Here is a 21,750-nt window from a genome sequence, read left to right as displayed (position 1 = left end):
CAAATACAGCAGTGCTGAGTGCTTTCATCTACTGTAGCTACTACTGCATACTGACAAGAGTGCAGCAAGAGGGTCAGTTGAACTACAGAGAAATGATTGTCCATCATTCAGATATGAAATGGTATAATACATATTTACTTCCATAAAACTGGTAATATACAGTGAGGGAAAAAAGTATTTGATCCCCTGCTGATTTTGTACGTTTGCCCACTGACAAAGAAATGATCAGTCTATAATTTTAATGGTAGGTTTATTTGAACAGTGAGAGACAGAATAACAACAAAAAGATCCAGAAAAACGCATGTCAAAAATGTTATAAATTGATTTGCATTTTAATGAGGGAAATAGGTATTTGACCCCCTCTCAATCAGAACGATTTCTGGCTCCCAGGTGTCTTTTATACAGGTAACGAGATGATATTAGGAGCACACTCTTAAAGGGAGTGCTCCTAATCTCAGTTTGATACCTGTATAAAAGACACCTGTCCACAGAAGCAATCAATCAATCAGATTCCAAACTCTCTACCATGGCCAAGACCAAAGAGCTCTCCAAGGATGTCAGGGACAAGATTGTAGACCTACACAAGGCTGGAATGGGCTACAAGACCATCGCCAAGCAGCTTGGTGAGAAGATGACAACAGTTGGTGCGATTATTCGCAAATGGAAGAAACACAAAATAACTGTCAATCTCCCTCGGAGATCTCACCTCGTGGAGTTGCAATGATCATGAGAACGGTGAGGAATCAGCCCAGAACTACACGGGAGGATCTTGTCAATGATCTCAAGGCAGCTGGGACCATAGTCACCAAGAAAACAATTGGTAACACACTACGCCGTGAAGGACTGAAATCCTGCAGCGCCCGCAAGGTCCCCCTGCTCAAGAAAGCACATATACAGGGCCGTCTGAAGTTTGCCAATTAACATCTGAATGATTCAGGTGAAAGTGTTGTGGTCAGATGAGACCAAAATCGAGCTCTTTGGCATCAACTCAACTCGCCGTGTTTGGAGGAGGAGGAATGCTGCCTATGACCCCAAGAACACCATCAACACCGTCAAACATGGAGGTGGAAACATTATGCGTTGGGTGTGTTTTTCTGCTAAGGGGACAGGACAACTTCATCGCATCAAAGGGACGATGGACGGGGCCATGTACCGTCAAATCTTGGGTGAGAACCTCCTTCCCTCAGTCAAGGCATTGAAAATGGGTCGTGGATAGGTATTCCAGCATGACAATGACCCAAAACACACGGCCAAGGCAACAAAGGAGTGGCTCAAGAAGAAGCACATTAAGGTCCTGGAGTGGCCTACCCAGTCTCCAGACCTTAATCCCATAGAAAATCTGTGGAGGGAGCTGAAGGTTCGAGTTGCCAAACGTCAGCCTCGAAACCTTAATGACTTGGAGAAGATCTGCAAAGAGGAGTGAAACAAAATCCCTCCTGAGATGTGTGCAAACCTGGTGGCCAACTACAAGAAACGTCTGACCTCTGTGATTGCCAACAATGGTTTTGCCACCAAGTACTAAGTTATGTTTTGCAGAGGGGTCAAATACTTATTTCCCTCATTAAAATGCAAATCAATTTATAAAATGTTTGACATGCGTTTTTCTGGATTTTTTTGTTGTTATTCTGTCTCTCACTGTTCAAATAAACCTACCATTAAAATTATAGACTGATCATGTCTTTGTCAGTGGGCAAAAGTACAAATCAGCAGGGGATCAAATTCTTTTTCCCTCACTGTATTGTATTTATTTGTCATTTTAATACCACAATTAGTTAGTAAACTTAAATTCTGCACTGCAGTAAAGAAAAACCCATTTATCACTTGATGGGAAGGATAGGAATATTCCTGAAGACACCATAATCAACAGATCTATGCTAAGATATACCATGCTTCGATGTTAATCACTTGGAACCCCAAGCGTTCCTTACCTGCAGATGGCAGACTGACTATAGGCTGGGCCCTCGGCCACGCTGAGAGCCTGACCCACCTGAGTCTGGGTCAGGCCCAGGGACAAGCGGCGGATCTTGAACGCTTTGGCGAACTCCCGAATCTCCTCCAGGTTGACCCCATCCACCTCGCTGGAGGCCATCTGGGGGTCTACAATACAACAGAGAGAGAGGGGGTCAAAGAACGAGGAGGACCAAGGCACTCTTCATATAGTTTAAAAGAAAAGGAAAATCCGCACACTAGATGCAATTATTTATTCACCAACGTTTCGACAGCAAGCTGTCTTCATCAGTGTTTCTCTTCATGTAGTTAAAATGCCTTTATTGTGATGGCCTGTTCAATAGACGAAAATCTCAAAAACTCTTCGTCAGGGAGTGCAGAGGGAGTCGGGTTTCAGTTACCTGAATAGCACTGTTAAAAGTACTGGATACAAAGAATATAGCTAATACATATACATTCCAATATAATGTGACCATGCTGCTCTCTGATGATGAACAAAGAGTAGCTTTAGAAAATATATTATGAAATCTACAATCAGTTAGCAGTGATTCTCATTTTGGTGCTTCTCTGCCCCTCTCTAGTTGATAATAGCAGTCTCTGTACAGCATGTGCTGTATCAATGGTAGTGAGAGTGAAAGGCTGGCTTTGCGTTTAACACTAAATTGAAAATGTTCCTCCTTTAATCTTCCATATAAAAGCTCATACAACAGACTCCGCGGCATAAAGCCATGCCTATTTAATAAGTAAACATTCCTTCTTTCATTAAGAAGAATAAGCAGTCTGAAAGCAAACAGCTTTATAACCCACTCTCCCTGCTTTTATCATTTTTTTAAAGTCTGTGGAATCTTTATTAGAGAATCATTCCCATTCATGTGTCCCTCCTTTGGGTTAGTCAATTGAGGCCTCCACAGAAAGACTGTGCTGCTGTGCGCTGCACAACTCAAGTGTTGAAAGATGACATAAAACTCCTCTGTGTAGAATTCACTTTATAGAAATGTTTTTGTAAATTGCTGCTTTGCAGACCCCCATATCCACTGAGTGTACAAAACATTAAGGACACCTTCCTACTATTGAGTTGCACCCCCTTTTGCACTCAGAACACCTCTACAAGGTGTCGAAAGCGTTCCACAGGGATGTTGGCCCATGTTGACTCCAATGCTTCACACAGTTGTGTCAAGTTGGCTGAATGTCCTTTGGGTGGTGGACCATTCTTGATACACATGGGAAACTGTTGAGCGTGAAGAACTTAGCAGCGTTGCAGTTCTTGACACAAACTGGTGTGCCTGGCTAGGGCTGTGGCGGTCCTGAAAGAACAAAACCCTGTCCTCAAACATTTACATCAAAAGGTGCAAAGTTATGGGCAAAGATACAAAACATCCACATCATATAAGCTGTTGATTGTCATTCAAATAACTGCCGGTCTCATGGTAATTGACACATTTAGCATCTCTGGCTTCCACACATAGCCTGCAAGCCACGGATGTGGACCTTTGGAACATCTACATTTAAAAAAGTATAATAAATCCATTTAATATAGCCTACACCAACACAATAAATCCATTATTTATTTTAGGCACCTCTAAAGAAACATTATGATATTAAGAAAATGTAGCCCATTTCAGAAGAATAGAATAACATACTGAGTCATCCTTATGTTAGGCCCTGATCTGGCTATGCCATATGGCTGTGGGCTACACTAGTTCATTTAGCAGGCAAGATTTTCTTATAATTCTCGTGCATTTTTTAATATTACTCTATAGTAAGAACAATACAATTGAACATAGCTGAATAAAATAGAAAGGATATTTTTCCCCAAACGAGTTGAGGGAGTGCGCACATGCGGCTATTCTGTTTTGAGCGGTTAACAAATAAACAGGTCCTCCTATATGCTTAATTTAGAGTTATTTATGAAACTTTAGCTGTGATACAAACGTTAGGCTATATGTTTTGATTTCTAATACATTCTAAGGCTGCTGGAAGTAGTTTAGGGGTGTTGCGATTTTTTTGCCGGGGGGATGCAGAATTTTATTTTTGCCCGCGTTGAAGACATCTACATCATTTCACTTTTGTGAAAACATTTTAACTGAATGTATTTGAGTGTTTACCAGCATTTATATATTGAGTCTGATAATTATCTGTACAAACCAGTTAATCTGATAATACTTGTGGAATATAGAAATACTTGCTTGGTATATGTTTTCCAGTTTCTTGAAATACTTTGCAAATGCAACTTATTTCTATGTGAAAACTGAAATGGTCTATTCATTCCTTTTCAGTAGACACTCTTATCCAGAGCAACTTACAGTAGTGAGTGCATACATTTTCATACTGGTCCCTCATGGGAATCGAACCCACAACCCTATAAGCGCCATGCTCTACCTACTGAGCCACATCCTCACATCACCTCATCACAAACCACTTGATGTCTCAATGTACTCAATTACTGTATTGTGCATTGCTTTTCTTCATGGTGATGGAAAGTCTACAGGTACAAACCTAGATGACCAGCTAATGTACAATACAGTAATGTACAATACAGTAACTGCACAAAAAGTGGTTGTTTTCCATGTTATTTGATCAAGAAAAATATTTAATTTGATTAGGATGTTTTGTATCTTTACCCATAACTTTCCACCTTTTGATGTAAATGTTTGAGGACAGGGTTTTGTTTCTTTCTGGATTCCATTAGAATGACAATCACAGAGAAAGGGACAGGGCAACAACTCTTACAATTCCAACGATTGAATCCGGCAACTGTCACACCCTGATCTGTTTCACCTGTCTTCTGCTTGTCTCCACCCCCCACCAAGTGTCTCCCATTTCCCCCCATTATCCCCTGTGTATTTATACCTGCATTTTCTGTTTGTCTGTTGCCAGTTCGTCTTGTCTTGTTCAGGTTGTACCAGCGTTTTTCCTGTTTTCAAGTTTTGTTTTCTAGTCTACCCGGTTCTGACCTTTCTGCCTGTCCTGACCCTGAGCCTGCCTGTCATCCTGTACCTGCCTGACCTGGTTTACGAACCCCTGCCTGCCCTCGACCTGCCGTTTGCCTGCCCCCTGTGTTACAATAAATACCTGAGATTCGAACTATCCGCCTCCTGTATCTGCATCTGGGTCTTATCCTGAGTCGTGAAAGCAACATTCCGTTCTTAATTATACAACTACCTTTTTAGCCAAAGCGGAGATGCTGAAAAACAACGTTGCCCGCGCTACAGACGTCTATATATGTCCGCTAATACTAGTAAAGTCCCAGTGCACTACTTTTGTGAAAAAATATATTTTTCCAAAATAATATATATTTACATTTTATTCTGATTTTTTAGGGGGTGCTGCAGCGCCCTCAGCACCCCTACTTCCCGTGGCGCTGCATGAAAGGGAAGCACTCTGATCTGTTTCTTGTGCAGGCTGCACACACTTCATCAGTCTTTCATTCACAATTTGACAAGCACTTGATAATATGCTCATGCAGTATTCTCAATTTAATCTGGTCTTTACATATAGCCTACTAATATATGTGTAGAATAAATTTTTATTTAGAAATGGCCAACAACAAAAAAAAGTTATCCATAGCCTGCACTGGAATAGCGAATGGAGGTTACCAGCAGTTACTTTTTTAATATGCTAGGTAGGCTATACTGTTTTTGAGCAATAAATATAGCAGTACGACAAAGCTGGGATCTGCTTTTATCACCTGCTGTGTGTTCAGAAAGAAATGAAATCATTTAGAATAGCCTACTACATCAGCCGTAAGCCGTAGAGGCTCAATAGCTTATTTAAAAAATAGCTTAGCTGTGGTTTGTGTGGAGCCCAATATGAAGGCATATTCTACAGTCGGGAATCGCGCCGCAAATCTGTCGGTGAACAGCATGCAGACAAAACAGACCTTTCGCAATATTTCTAATACAATCGCCGGAAAACACAGGTTGGAAAGCAAATGGCTCCTGCTGAAAAGAAAAGAGACTAATCCGTATGCTGTAGACTACCAAAGTGTTTTAGCAACTTCCAAATATTGTTTTACAAAGTAAAACAAGAGAGAGAGGCTTTTGGCACGAACGCATCGGCCATCACCTGCGAGTGACCTGCACATCATTGGGTGAGTCAGTGAAACTGGAAAGCATTTTTAGGACTATAATTTCCTCCTCATATTGTAACCTACAATATGTGTCTACACACACCTAGGCTATTGATGGATTCAAGACAAGGTCATTTTTATAGATCTCAGATTCTCAGCTTGTCAGTGTCAAAGTAGCCTGTCATTTTGATAATTTGTGAGGTATTAAAAAAGATTCTGCCAGTCTCAAGTCTCATGAAGTGTTTGATTTGATTTTCGATTTCATTTGCATTGATGTCAGAGTGATTAGAGGGACAATAGAGTGCTGAGTACCGGCCATTAGCAAGTTTGGTAGGCTACTAATGACCATCAGAGGCATCAGAACACAGTTTTGGAGAAGCCTAGATACAGTAACTCAACGGTCACATCGTATTTGACTGCGGTCATGACTCCTGACTGTCAGTGTGGGGGTAATACGGTCACCTTAACAGCCCTACGACTGGCACCTACTACCATACTCCGATCAAAGGCACTTAAATATTTTGTCTTGCCCATTCACCCTCTGAATGGCACACATACACAATCAATGTCTCAATTGTCTCAAGGCTTAAACATCCTTCTTTAACCGGTCTCCTCCCCTTCATCTACACTGATTGAAGTGGATTTAACAAGTGACATCAATAAGGGATCATAGCTTTCACCTGGATTCACCTGGTCAGTCTATGTCATGGAAAGAGCAGGTGTTATTAATGTTTTGTACACTCAGTGTAAGTGACTTTAGGAAACTTTTTCCCCCAAAGCATTTGAAGAATTTCATCGCTAATAAAAAGTGATTTCACATTCTACACATTATGCCCTGGCATACTGTTACTAAAGCAAAGTTTGTGCCGGTGAATTATTCATCTTGGTCATGATCAATGAATTATTAAAGGAATCCTCCAAGCCTATTTAAAGAAAAATCTATGGGGCTGCCATCTCGCCGTGAGGCCTCATAAGTGGGGCTTCCGAGCTTCTACAGCGGTGTGGCGGCTGATTTCGGACGGAGTCAGGCGCAGGAGAGTAAATCACAGAATATATAGTTTAATCAGGAACACAGCGGTACGCAGCAATGCGTAATACACTCCAGTGCGGTAAATACGGTGCACTGGAGAAACAAGGCACACGGGTGAATATCCCGGGCGATACAAAATACAATAGCTCCACCGAGCTATAATATCCTCTACAATAAAGAATCACACCCAAAGACATGGGGGGCAGAGGGAATACTTATACAGGTACTGATGAGGGGATATGAACCAGGTGTGTGTAATAAACAAGACTAAACAAATGGAATGATGAGATGAGGAGCGGCAGTGGCTAGAAGGCCGGTGACGACGAACGCCGAAGCCTGCCCGTACAAGGAGGGGAGGCAGCTTCGGAGGAAGTCGTGACAGGCGGCCGAGCTCCAAACGTGTGAACATTTGGAGACCTATGTAGTGCAATACTTTTGACCAGGGCCCATAGTATAGTTTTTTACTTCATGGAGGGTTCATCTGGTCAAAAGTAGTGCACTATATAGGGAATAGGGTTCCATTTGGGATGCAGACCCTTTCCGTCTTAAAACAACCCCTAGACTCAATGCCTGTGCGGAAATCGAATTAGCATAATACAATATCCCCATCAAAATCTGTCTGTTTAAACTAGAGATATCATTTTTTTGCATGGCTGTATCTCAATCTAACGCATCCGCAGATGTCAGCCTTCCGCATCTGCGATGGAAGGTGGCAGAGCTACAGCAGTGTTTGTCAGACCAGGGCCCATATGCACAAAGCATCTCAGAAAAGGTCCTAGGAATCCTGTTAAAACCTGTTTCAAGACGAAAAAACTACTAGCTAGGAGTAGGGTTTAGGACGATGTTAATTTTTTACAACTTTTATTTTGGTAAACCATTGAGACCAGGGTCTCATTTACAATTGTGCCCTGAGGACAACAATACAAATTCAAAATGATCAATACAAATTACACAATCAACCCTACAGCTTCAAACACCACAAATACAATTATTTAGTTGCAATTCTCATTAAATTCATTCAACATTGAATCCTAAACTGCCCTAGAGGCACCAGAGAGTCAAGATGTAGGGAGTTTTGTAGGCTATTCCAAAAATGGGGGTCACTAAAACTGAAGGCGGATTTACCTAGATCGGTATGTACTAGTGGAACCTCGAGAGGTAACCATCTCTGTGAACGGGTTTGGTTTTAATATTTTCACATTTTAACAGTGAGGTGAGGTAGGTTGGAAGCTTGTGTAGTAGAGCTTTGTAAACAAAAAGGGAGTAATGAAGTGATATACGGGACTTTAATGAGGACCAGCCAACCTTTTGATACAAATCAAATCACATTTTATTTGTCACATGTGCCGAATACAACAGGTGTAGACCTTACTGTGAAATGCTTACTTACAAGCCCTTAACCAACAATGCCGTTTTAAGAAAAAAATACGTAACACAATAAAATAACAATAACGAGGTTATATACAGGGGGTACAGGTACCGAGTCAATGTGCTGGGGTACAGGTTAGTCGAGAGATACAGGATGCAGTGATGGGTATCAAAACTGTAACCTGTGATAAAGTGAAGGGCGCTATGGTAGACGGCATTCAAAGGTTTAAGAGTAGTAGCTGCTGCATTCTGATAAATGCCATAGTCAAGAACTGACAGGAAAGTTGACTGTATAATCTGCTTCCTTCTGTTTAGGGAGAGGCATGATCTATTTCTATTTAAAAAAACTACTTTAAATCTCAGTTTCTTAACTAGCTCATCCGTATGTTTTTTAAACGTCAAAATATTGTCAATCCAAAAGCTCAGATATTTATAGGCTGGAACCTGCTTGACGAAAGAACCATCCAATGCATAAATGTGTAAGCCATCAGAAATATTTTTACGAGAATCAGAAAAACATCATTCATTTAGTTTTTCCCACATTAACTACCAATTTTAAATCAATCAGGACTTTCTGCAAGGCAACAAAATCAGATTGCAGCTCCAACACAGCCTGGTCAGCCGTAGGGGCAATAGCGTACATAACAGTGTCATCTGCATACAGATGAATGTTACAGGTTTTTGCAGATAGACCATTATTATTTATATAAATAGTAAAGAGGACAGGTCCCAAAATCGACCCTTGCGGGAAACCTTTAGTAATATCGAGGTAACTTGACACCGTCAGTAGGCACAGTGTTCTGTCTGACAGATAGTTCCCAAACCACTTGCAAGACTCCTGGTCGAGCCCCATTTCAGACAACATTTGAATGAGTAGGGGATAGTCGACAGTATCAAAGGTCTTGGATAGGTCTATAAATATGGCAGCACAGCGATTCCTATGATCTAAGTAATTTAATATATCACTTAAGAAAAGCGTAGCTGCTGAAACGGTGCTATGTCCAGGTCTAAAACCAGACTGGCACACATTAAGAATATAATTTGAAGTTTAAAAAGTTCTTAGATGAGAGGTTGCCAGTGATTCTAATATTTTTGCAAGACAGTTTAGAAATTGGGCAGTAGTTATCTAGGTCATGCGCTGCCTTCCTGATCTTAGGGATAGCACCAAAGGCAATTGTTAAATAACACATTTTGGGTCAAAGGTTCTACGCTGAGGGGGGCAGAAAGCTGCAGTAGAAAGGGATCAAGCGACTCAGCTCCTATGGATTTTGTTACATCAATTTTTTTGCAAGGCACTTAATACATCATTAACATAAAATGGTTCAAATGAGAGAAAAAAAGAGTGCCTGGAAGTGCATCATTCTCTGCTATCTGTTTAGAGGTGAATAAAGGATTCCCTCTAGTGGAAGTTGAGGTCTTTTCAGAAACCATTCTTTCAAATAGATGGCCAGCTGAGGCAAAATGGTTATTAAAAGCACCACAAATGTATTTTTGTCTGTTATGGTACCAGAGACTGTCATAACCTGCTGGGGCAATGAGGGGGTGGAGTTATTTTCAAAGATTTGAATTTAGCTGGATTTCTACCACTCTCAGATACACAATTCAATAAGTATGTTGACTTTGCTTTTCTAACCAGAGTAAGACATTTCTCAAATATCTGAAGGACTGCCAGTCAGAGGTAGAATCAGTAAATCTAGCCTTAGCCCAAGCTAAGTTTTCTTTCAGAAAATTAATGCGTGATCTGTCCTTTACCCTTAATCTCTTATATGGGGTATGCTTATCTGCAACAGAGTATTGTGTATGTTAAGACACCGCTTTTAACAACTATCAGAATTGATTTAAAAAAAGGTTACGCATGTCAACATATTAGGCAAGAATTAAAAGTAAGCGAAAATTATACAAAACGTTTTACCATTGCAACATTTGATGTGCAGTCACATTCAACGTGGTTGTCAAGAGTGCTATAGAGTTCAATGCTGGTGATTTTAGCATGTAAATGTTGTTGGGGCAAACTCTTTTTTTCTTGTTGCATGCCAGCAAAGCCACTACACAACACAACACTAAACAATACATTAATTGCACTATAACAGTGACAAACGGTGCCCACAAACTGTTAGGGCATACATAAAGCTGTGCCGACAGCAGAGCTTTCTGTTCAGGACCATGGAGTGAATCCTTAACACCGCTACACCTGGCTATCAGCAGAGCCTCAACTGGCAGCGGAAAAAGTTCATTCAGCCTCGTTTACCGCCTTTTTAAAACAATAGCTGATATGGCTGACTTGCTTAAATAAATATGGTTTCTACTGACTTGTGGAGTTGCGTAACTAGATAAAAAAATGCATTCTCCTTCAATAATAACGAATGCCGAAATGAGTTTGGCTTTTGAGCCATACACAAATATTATTACATTTATGTTCAGTAGATTCATAATGATTGTTCATATACCATTAACACTAAGCCCTAAGTATAAGCAAGTGCAAGCAAACAAGCTGCGACGAGGTAGGCCTTCGTTCAGCACTTTCAAAATGGACACAGACAGAAATTTTGATAGGTGTTAGTTTAGATAAATTCAGCAAGATGTTGAGGCGTTAACTTTACTCTTCTTTAAGTCACCACAGAGAGAGAGAGAGAGAGTATGTGAAGTATGAATAAGATACTAATGAGATAGACCTATATAAGCAATATAACAATTGAGATGTACAAAGTATGGCATAATGGAATGATGAGCTGATAAGAGGCAATTTTGATTAAGACATTAATGAGCGAGCTCAGATGGACGATATGCCTATTTGTTCAGCACTTTTGAAATGGACAGCGACATAATTCAGAACATGGGCAGTTCTTACAGTATTCTCCCTGTACACCAGGTCAAAATGTAGGATAAATAACGGGCATATAAGCAGACAATGAAAGCTTCTACAATATTCGATAATGACATTTCTCTAAAACTGGCTATAGGCTACATGAGCACCACCAAGTCAGAACAGTAGGCTAAGTTATGTATTAAGTATACAGTGAGAGAAAAAAGTATTTGATCCCCTGCTGATTTTGTACGTTTGCCCACTGACAAAGACATGATCAGTCTATAATTTGAATGGTAGGTTTATTTGAACAGTGAGAGACAGAATAACAACAACAAAATCCAGAAAAACGCATGTCAAAAATGTTATAAATTGATTTGCATTTTAATGAGGGAAATAAGTATTTGACCCCTCTGCAAAAGATGACTTAGTACTTGGTGGCAAAACCCTTGTTGGCAATCACAGAGGTCAGACGTTTCTTGTAGTTGGCCACCAGGTTTGCACACATCTCAGGAGGGATTTTGTTCCACTCCTCTTTGCAGATCTTCTCCAAGTCATTAAGGTTTCGAGGCTGACGTTTGGCAACTCGAACCTTCAGCTCCCTCCACAGATTTTCTATGGATTAAGGTCAGGAGACTGGCTAGGCCACTCCAGGACCTTAATGTGCTTCTTCTTGAGCCACTCCTTTGTTGCCTTGGCCGTGTGTTTTGGTTAATTGTCATGCTGGAATACCCATCCACGACCCATTTCCTATGCCCTGGCTGAGGGAAGGAGGTTCTCACCCAAGATTTGACGGTACATGGCCCCGTCCATCGTCCCTTTGATGCGGTGAAGTTGTCCTGTCACCTTAGCAGAAAAACACCCCCAAAGCATAATGTTTCCACCTCCATGTTTGACGGTGGGGATGGTGTTCTTGGGGTCATAGGCAGCATTCCTCCTCCTCCAAACACGGCGAGTTGAGTTGATGCCAAAGAGCTCGATTTTGGTCTCATCTGACCACAACACTTTCACCCAGTTCTCCTCTGAATCATTCAGATGTTCATTGGCAAACTTCAGACGGGCCTGTATATGTGCTTTCTTGAGCAGGGGACCTTGCGGGCGCTGCAGGATTTCAGTCCTTCACGGCGTAGTGTGTTACCAATTGTTTTCTTGGTGACTATGGTCCCAGCTGCCTTGAGATCATTGACAACATCCCCCCGTGTAGTTCTGGGCTGTTTCCTCACCGTTCTCATGATCAATGCAACTCCACGAGGTGAGATCTTGCATGGAGCCCCAGGCCGAGGGAGATTGACAGTTCTTTTGTGTTTCTTTCATTTGCGAATAATCGCACCAACTTTTGTCACCTTCTCACCAAGCTGCTTGGCGATGGTCTTGTAGCCCATTCCAGCCTTGTGTAGGTCTACAATCTTGTCCCTGACATCCTTGGAGAGCTCTTTGGTCTTGGCCATGGTGGAGAGTTTGGAATCTGATTGATTGATTGCTTCTGTGGACAGGTGTCTTTTATACAGGTAACAAGCTGAGATTAGGAGCATTCCCTTTAAGAGTGTGCTCCTAATCTCAGCTCGTTACCTGTATAAAAGACACCTGGGAGCCAGAAATCTTTCTGATTGAGAGGGGGTCAAATACTTATTTCCCTCATTAAAATGCAAATCAATTTATAACATTTTTGACATGCGTTTTTCTGGATTTTTTTGTTGTTATTCTGTCTTTCACTGTTCAAATAAACCTACCATTAAAATTATAGACTGATCTTTTCTTTGTCAGTGGGCAAACGTACAAAATCAGCAGGGGATCAAATACTTTTTTCCCTCACTGTAGGTTAAGTTCTGAGGGGGAGAGGGACCAAATTCTTAGGGTGAGACACACTACTAACAGCTTACTACACAACATACACAAAGTATTACTTTCCTAGCTATAGTATACATACAGTACCAGTCAAAAGTTTGGACACACCTACTCATTCATGGGTTTTTCTTTATTTGTACTATTTTCTACATTGTAGAATAATAGTGAAGACCTCAAAGCTATGAAATAACACGTATGGAATCATGTAGTAACCAAAAAAGTGTTAATCAAATCAAAATATATTTTATATTTGAGATTCTTCAAAGTAGCCATCCTTTGCCTTGATGACAGCTTTGCACACTCTTGGCCTTCTCTCAACCAGCTTCATGAGGTAGTCACCTGGAATGCATTTCAATTAACAGGTGTGCCTTGTTAAAAGTTAATTTGTGGAATTTCTTTCCTTCTTAATGCGTTTTAGCCAATCAGTTGTGTTGTGACAAGGTAGGGGTGGTATACAGAAGATAGCCCTATTTGGTAAAAGACCAAGTCCATATTATGGCAAGAACAGCTCAAATAAGCAAAATAAACAACAGTCAATCATTTCTTTAAGACATGAAGGTCAGTCAATCCAGAAAGTTTCAAGAACTTTTAAGTGCAGTCGCAAAAACCATCAAGCGCTGTGATGAAACTGGCTCTCATGAGGACTGTCACAGGAAAGGAAGACCCAGAGTTACCTCTGCTGCAGATGATAAGTTCATTAGAGTTACCAGCCTCAGATTGCAGCCCAAATAAATGCTTCACAGAGTTCAAGTAACAGACACATCTCAACATCAACTGTTAAGAGGAGACTGCGTGAATCAGGCCTTCATGGTCGAATTGCTGCAAATAAACCACTACTAAAGGACACCAATAAGAAGAAGAGACTTGCTTGGGCCAAGAAACACGAGCAATGGACATTAGACCGGTGGAAATCTGTCCTTTGGTCTGATAAGTCCAAATTTAAAATGTTTGGTTCCAGAGTAGGTGAACGGATGATCTCCGCATGTGTGGTTCCCACCGTGAAGCATGGAGGAGGAGGTGTGATGGTGTGGGGGTGCTCTGCTGGTGACACTGTCTGTGTTTTATTTAGAATTCAATGCACACTTAACCAGCAAGGCTACCACAGCATTCTGCAGCGATACGCCATCCCATCTGGTTTGCGCTTAGTGGGACTATCATTTGTTTTTCAACAGGACAATGACCCAAAACACACCTCCAGGCTGTGTAAGGGCTATTTGACCATGGAGATTGATGGAGTTCTGCATCAGATGACCTGGCCTCCACAATCACCCGACCTCAAGATTGAGATTTGTTTGGGATGAGTTGAACCGTAGAGTGAAGGAAAAGCAGCCAACAAGTGCTCAGCATTTGTGTGAACTCATACATAATATATTGGCCATGCTGTCAATCCAGCATGACTTCTGCCGGGTTCAAAACAACTGGGAACTCAGAACATGGAACTGGGAAATCTCTGACTTCGGTACGTTCAAGACAACTGGGAACTTGGAAAAAAAAACTAGCTCCAACTGGGAAAATACGTTTTGAACGGTCATCCAACTCAGAATTCCAAGTCGGGAACTCTGATCTCTTTCTAGATATCAGACTTTCCAACCTGAAGATCACTGATGTCATGATTCAACCTCATTTCCCCCCCCCCCCCGAGTTCCCAGTTGTCTTGAAAGCACCATCAATCCAGAGAATTCCAGACTTTGATGACAAGAAGGAACGCCGCACCACCCTGTTCAACAGCACAACGGTGAGTCTAAAAATAGGCCTATGTCTTGTCCCTGGTATATGATGTAATATACCAGGGATTTTTTATTTAACCAGGCAAGTCAGTTAAGAACAAATTCTTATTTACAATGACAGCCTACCCCGGCCGACGCTGGGCCAATTGTGCACCGCCCTATGGGACTCCCAATCACAGCCAGATTGTGATACAGCCTGGAATCAAACCAGGATCTGTAGTGACGCCTCTAGCACTGAGATGCAGTGCCTTAGACCGCTGCGCCACTCAGGGCCCAACACACTCGGGATACACACAGTACCAGTCAAAAGTTTGGACACACCTACTCATTCATGGGTTTTTCTTTATTTGTACTATTTTCTACATTGTAGAATAATAGTGAAGACATCAAAACTATGAAATAATACATATGGAATCATGTAGTAACCAAAAAAGTGTTAAACAAATCAAAATATATTTTATATTTGAGATTCTTTATATAGCCATCCTTTGCCTTGATGACAGCTTTGCACATTCTTGGCATTCTCTCAACCAGTCTTGAAGGAGTTCCCACATATGCTGAGCACTTGTTGGCTGCTTTTTCTTCACTCTGCAGTCCGACTCATCCCAAACCATCTCAATTTGGTTGAGGTCGGGGGATTGTGGAGGCCAGGTCATCTGATGCAGCACTCCATCACTCTCCTTCTTTGTAAAATAGCCCTTACACTGCCTGGAGGTGTGTTGGGTCATTGTCCTGTTGAAAAACAAATTATAGTCCCACTAAGCCCAAACCAGATGGGATGGTGTATCACTGCAGAATGCTGTGGTCGCAAACGTTGGTTAAGTGTGCCTTGAATTCTAAATAAATCCCAGACAGTGTCACCAGCAAAGCACCCCCACACCATAACACCTCCTCCTTCATGCTTTACGGTGGGAAATACATATGCGGAGATCATCCATTCACCCACACCGCGTCTCACAAAGACACGGCGGGTGGAACCAAAAATCTCAAACTTTTGACCGGTAGTGTAAGTATTCAGACCCTTTACTCAGTACTTTGTTAATGCACCTTTGGCAGCAATTAAGTCTTCTTGGGTATGACGCTACAAGCATGGCACACCTGTATTTGGGGAGTTTCTCCCATTCTTCTCTGCAGATCCTCTCAAGCTCTGTCAAGTGGGATGGGAGCGTCGCTGCAGAGCTATTTTCAGGTCTCTCCAGAGATGTTTGATTGGGTTCAAGTCCGGGCTCTGGCTGGGCCACTCAAGGACATTCAGAGAGACCTGTCCCGAAGCCACTCCTGCGTTGTCTTGGCTGTGTGCTTAGGGTCGTTGTCCTGTTGGAAGGTGAACCTTCGCCCCCAGTATGAGGTCCTGAGCGCTCTGGAGCAGGTTTTCATCAAGGATCTCTCTGTACTTTGCTTCACTCATCTTTCCCTCCATCCTGACTAGTCTCCCAGCCCCTGCCACTGAAAAACATCCCCACAGCATGATGCTGCCACATCAATGCTTCACCGTAGGGATAGTGCCAGGTTTCCTCCAGACATGACGCTTGGCATTCAGGCCAAAGAGTTCAATCGTGGTTTCATCAGAGCAGAGAATCTTGTTTCTCATGGTCTGAGAGTCCTTTAGGTGCATTTTGGCAAACACCAAGCGGGCTGTTATGTGCCTTTTACTGAGGAGAGGCTTCCGTCTGGCCACTACCATAAAGGCCTGATTGGTGGAGTGCTGCAGAGATGGTTGTCCTTCTGGAAGGTTCTCCCATCTCCACAGAGGAACTCTAGAGCACTGCCAGAGTGACCATCAGGTTCTTGAGCACATCCTTTCTCCCCCGATTGCTCAGTTTGGCCAGGCAGCCAGCTCTAGGAAGAGTCTTGGTGGTTCCAATCTTCTTCCATTTAAGAATGATGGAGGCCACTGTGTTCTTGCGGACCTTGAATACTGCAGACATTTTTTGATACCCTACCCCAGATCTGTGCCTTGACACAATCTGGTCTCGGAGCTCTACGGACAATTCCTTCACCATCTGGCAGTCTGACGGAAGAATATGGGTTTGGCGTATGCCAGGAGAACGCTACCTGCCCCCAATGCATAGTGCCAACTGTAAAGTTTGGTGGAGGAGGAATAATGGTCTGGGGCTGTTTTTCATGGTTCGGGCTAGGCCCCTTAGTTCCAGTGAAGGGAAATGTTAACGCTAATCAAATCAAATGTTATTCGTCACATGCGCCGAATACAACAGGTGTAGACCTTACCGTGAAATGCTTACTTACAAGCCCTTAACCAACAATGCAGGTCAAGAAATATAGTTAAGAAAATATTTACTAAATAAACTAAAGTAAAAAATTTAATAAAAAGTAACTCAATAAATTAACAACAACGAGGCTATATACAGGGGGTACCGGTACCGAGTCAATGTGCGGGGGTACAGGTTAGTTGAGGTAATTTGTACATGTAGGTAGGGGTAAAGTGACTCTGCATAGATGTATACACTCACTAACTGTAAGTCGCTCAACAAAGGGGGGGGGGGGGGGGGGCATTTGATTAATTGTTCAACAGTCTTATGGCTTGGGGGTAGAAGCTGTTAAGGAGCCTTTTGGACCTAAACATGGCGCTCCGTTACCGCTTGCCATGCGGTAGCAGAGAGAACAGTCTATGACTTAGGTGACTGCTACAGCATACAATGACATTCTAGACGATTCTGTGCTTCCATCTTTGTGGCAACAGTTTGGGGAAGGCCCTTTCCTGTTTCAGCATGACAATGCCCCCGTGCACAAAGCGAGGTCCATACAGAAATGGTTTGTCGAGATCGGTGTGGAAGAACTTGACTGGGCTGCACAGAGCCCTGACCTCAACCCCATCGAACACCTTTGGGATGAATTTGAACACCGACTGCGAACAAGGCCTAATCATCCAACATCAGTGCCCGACCTCACTAATGGTCGTAGCTGAATGGAAGCAAGTCCCCACAGCAATGTTCTAACATCTAGTGGAAAGCCTTCCAAAAAGAGTGGAGGCTGTTATAGCAGCAAAGGGGGGACCAACTCCATATAAATGCAGATGATTTTGGAATGAGATGTTGGACAAGCAGGTGTCCACATACTTCTGGTCATGTAGTGTAAATCTATATTAAAAATACAAAACAGAAATATCATAATTGGATAAGTCTCCACCCCCTTGAGTTAATACTTGGTGGAAGCACCTTTGGCATCATTTACAGCTTTCGAGTCTGTTGGGATAGGTCTCTACCAACTTTGCTCAGCCTGGGTTCCTAGACTAGACGTAACATAAAAAAATCTAAATCCGGGACATTGAAATTAGTATTATATGTCGCGTTTGGTATGGTTACATAAGACAGAAGGTTACTTAAGGCAAAAATGAAAGGAGGATAGTTTGTCGAGGTGGATGGGTTGGCGCATAACGCGAACGTAGGTTGCGTGTTTGAGTCTCATCACGGACAACTTTAGCATTTTTGCTAATTAGCTACTTTGCAACTACTTAGCATGTTCGCTAACCCTTCCCCTAACACTAACCTTAACCCTTAAACCTAACTCCTAACCTTAACCCCTAACCTTTAGCCTAGCTAATGTTAGCCACCTAGCCACAACAAATTGGAATTTCTAACATATCATACGAATTGCAATTCGTAACATATCATACAAATTATAATTTGTAACATATCATATGAAATGGATGATGGATATCCACAAATTAATACATACCATACAAAACATAACATATAATAATAAATAGAGTATCTCGGATTTACTTACAGAATAATACGAAATGCTCTGAGACCAGGTTGCACACCTAGATTTGGCAATATTTGACCATTCTTCTTTACAAAACTGTTCAAGCTCTGTCAAGTTCCTTTGGGAGCATTGATGGATAGCAATTTTCAAGTCGTGCCACACATTTTCGATTGGATTTAGGTCGAGGCTCTGACTGGGCCACTCAAGGACATTTACCTTTTTATTCCTTAGCAACTCCACTTTAGCTTTGGTTTGGGTCGTTGTCATGCTGAAAGGTGAACTTCCGTCCCTGTTTCAGCTTTCTTGCAGAGGGCAGCAGGTTTTCCTCAAGGAGTTTTCTGTACATTGCTCCATTCATTTCCCCTTCTATCCTGACGATGAGAAACATCCCATAATATGATGCTGCCACCACGCTTCACAGTAGGGATGGTGTTCTTTGGGTGATGTGTTGGATTTGCGCCAAACGTAACGCTTTGCATTTAGGCCAAAAAGTTAAATTTTAGTTTTGTCAGACCACAAAACTTTTTGCCACATGGCTACAAAGTCTCCCGAGTGTTTTTTTTTGCATACTTCAAATGGGATTCAAGGTGGGCTTTCTTGAGTAATGGCTTCCTTCTTGCCACCCTACCATACATGCCAGATTTGTGGAGTGCTTGGGATATTGTTGTCACATGCACACTTTGACCAGTCTTGGCCATAAAAGCCTGTAGTTATTTCAAAGTTGCCATTGGAATCATGGTAGCCTCTGATCAGTCTCCTACTTGGTTGGTCATCCAGTTTGGAGGGAGGGCCTGATCTAGGTCTTGGGGGTTGAAAGCTCCTTGGTGCTCATGGTTAAGTGATTGCTTTGCAATTCACTACCCAGCAGAGGGAACCTACAGGAACTGCTGAATTTATCCTGAAATCATGTGAATCACTACAATTGGAGGCCAATCAACTTGGCATGTGATTTTGAAGGTGACTGGTTACACCTGTGCTAATTTAGGATTGCTATTACAAGGGACACTTATCCAACCAAGCTATTTCAGGTTTTATTTTGTATTGATTTGCAAAAAATAAATCTGAATATATTTTAAACTTGGAAGTTGTGGGGTACAATGTGAAACCTACAATTTTTATGCATTTTACATCCAGGCTATAAGGCAACAAAAGGTGACATTTTTTTTAAGGGGGTGTATACTTTCTATAAGCACTGTATATGGTATTAGCAATGGTTTCATTTTACAGCCCTCTTACCTCCTACCTACCCTGTGAGTGTGAAGGTGGTACCATGTAACAACAGGGTAAGATCAAAGAAAATGTTGCTGTTGTCTTCATGCGATGGAATCATCCAATGCAGTGGTAACTCACAAGTAACTACATTGTATCTACATGGAAACAGACATCACTTAATTTTACAGCCCTGTTACTGTGACCATGCATGGTAACTAAAGGTAAAGTACTCTGAAATAACTGAGAGAATATCAACACAAGAGGATCACTTGAAGGTATTTATTTGGTATTTAAATGAAGGTATTTAAATGATAAATTACCATGTATGTTCATTGGTTTTTCTTAGGTATTACTTTGAAAGAGACCGGCGTGACTACATATTTACATGGTAATACGCTGGTTCTTACTTGTACTTCTTACTTACTTGTACTTACCTATATTATTACTAAATAAGTATGTAGTACTTACTTGCTTGTTTAAGACTAAATTGTTACTATGTATATCGTTTTTGTTACTACGTATTTACTAGGTAAATACATAGTAATTAACAGGCTATAAAATGAAGCGTTACCGAAAAATCGAATGTTTTTGGACAAACAGAAAGCCAGCACTCTTGAAATAGAAGGTTCACCAACATGTGGTCAATTACAAAATGTAATTATCTGACAATGTAGGTTTATCTGTATGCTTGTATGTTATTTTAATATGAGTGTGTGTGTTTGTGTGTTTGCGTGTGAGGATGTCGCCGGGTACTCACTGCTGACCAGCTGACCCACGCTGAGAGCGGAGGAGGAAGATGATGATGATGAGGAGGAAGAGACCTGGCGGAGAGGACTCTGACTGTGGGGCATGTGGAGCAGGTTGGGCTGAGACGACACTGGGCCTGTCTGAACCGGCTGAGCCTGAGGCAGCTGAGGACACACACACAGAAATTAAATATTGACTTAAAACAACAATACAACCACTATAATATTACAACTCAATAACACTACAAGTTATCTTGAAAATCATTTTTAGGAACTCTGTCAGGGTCTCAACTTACGGTTGAGAGTTAGAATAATAGAATACACAAGGAGCAATTTTGAAATTTGGTTTTGCATCAGCAGTCACTCAATTAGATTGGTAAATTAGTCTAGCGGCCAGCTATCTAAACTTGTAGTAAGCATGGTCGAATTACTGACCGGGGTGGGACCCATCGATCATCAGTTATCATATTAAAAACGGAAAACATTTGCCTCTACCCAATGGCAAAATGTGTAGAATTGCAGCAAACTTGCTTTAAAACGGCAACATTTTCTCTACACCCCTCTCTTCATGAGGGGGGCCGCTAAAACGTTTTGCTAAAATGTTTTGCTTGGGGGGGGGGGGGTATGGAAGTGTGTATGCAGACCCACGAGTCACTGATGAGTTCCGTTTTTTTGTGGCCCCCATCAAAGTTACCCATCCCTAGAGAAGACCATTCAGAGCTAGATTACTATTGAAACAGACAGTGTTAGATTAGTATAAAAGAGACACTGGGGTTTGATAGGAGATGAATGGTGGCTCAGCTGTTTGTATTTCTCTCTCTCTTCCGCTCTCCATGAGCATTACCGTCCCATAGAGGTCTTAATGGATCCACCTGTACCCATATACCCGAGACCCGATCCGGGACTCGAGCAGGTCCGGAACCAGAATTTTAAATAATGTCACGGGTCTGGGTTGAATCTGATATGATTGTCAATGGTCTCTGCCCGGTAATTTTAAATGACTTGTCCGGAAGGGCCCGTACATATCTGAATGTACTGCTGCAGTAGAGCGAAATTATATCATTTATGCTGCTGCTCTTGCTTTTCATGAGAGTGGAGCGTGGCGCGTATAGCTTGTTGTTGGCCAAACATGAGTCATCAAAGTGGCAATAGGTTACAGTCATAGAGCCTCACTCCATGTGTGGCAAAAGTTAGGAGATATCTAATCAATGGAGGATGGAAATCAAATGACGGAATTAAAAGTTAAAGGAGAAGGATAGGCTACAATGACTAAGAGC

The 21,750-nt window shown here is 41.8% G+C and overlaps 1 protein-coding gene across 1 annotated transcript in view; it reads right to left on the bottom strand.

Annotated features, from left to right (window-relative positions):
- The window catches only part of LOC311109122 (POU domain, class 6, transcription factor 2-like), a gene marked incomplete at both ends in the record, with an annotated part of 124,661 nt that overhangs the window by 5,782 nt on the left and 97,129 nt on the right, over positions 1-21,750 (bottom strand). The window contains 2 exons of the mRNA XM_084151933.1: positions 1,929-2,097; positions 20,485-20,638. Of these exons, the coding sequence (XP_084008059.1) occupies positions 1,929-2,097; positions 20,485-20,638 (323 nt within the window). The remainder of the gene's footprint in view (positions 1-1,928; positions 2,098-20,484; positions 20,639-21,750) is intronic.

The sequence above is a fragment of the Coregonus lavaretus genome (assembly GCF_964263955.1).
Source record: "Coregonus lavaretus genome assembly, chromosome: 34".
NCBI classification, from domain to species: Eukaryota; Metazoa; Chordata; class Actinopteri; order Salmoniformes; family Salmonidae; genus Coregonus; species Coregonus lavaretus.
This window is presented reverse-complemented; position numbering and strand designations above follow the sequence as displayed.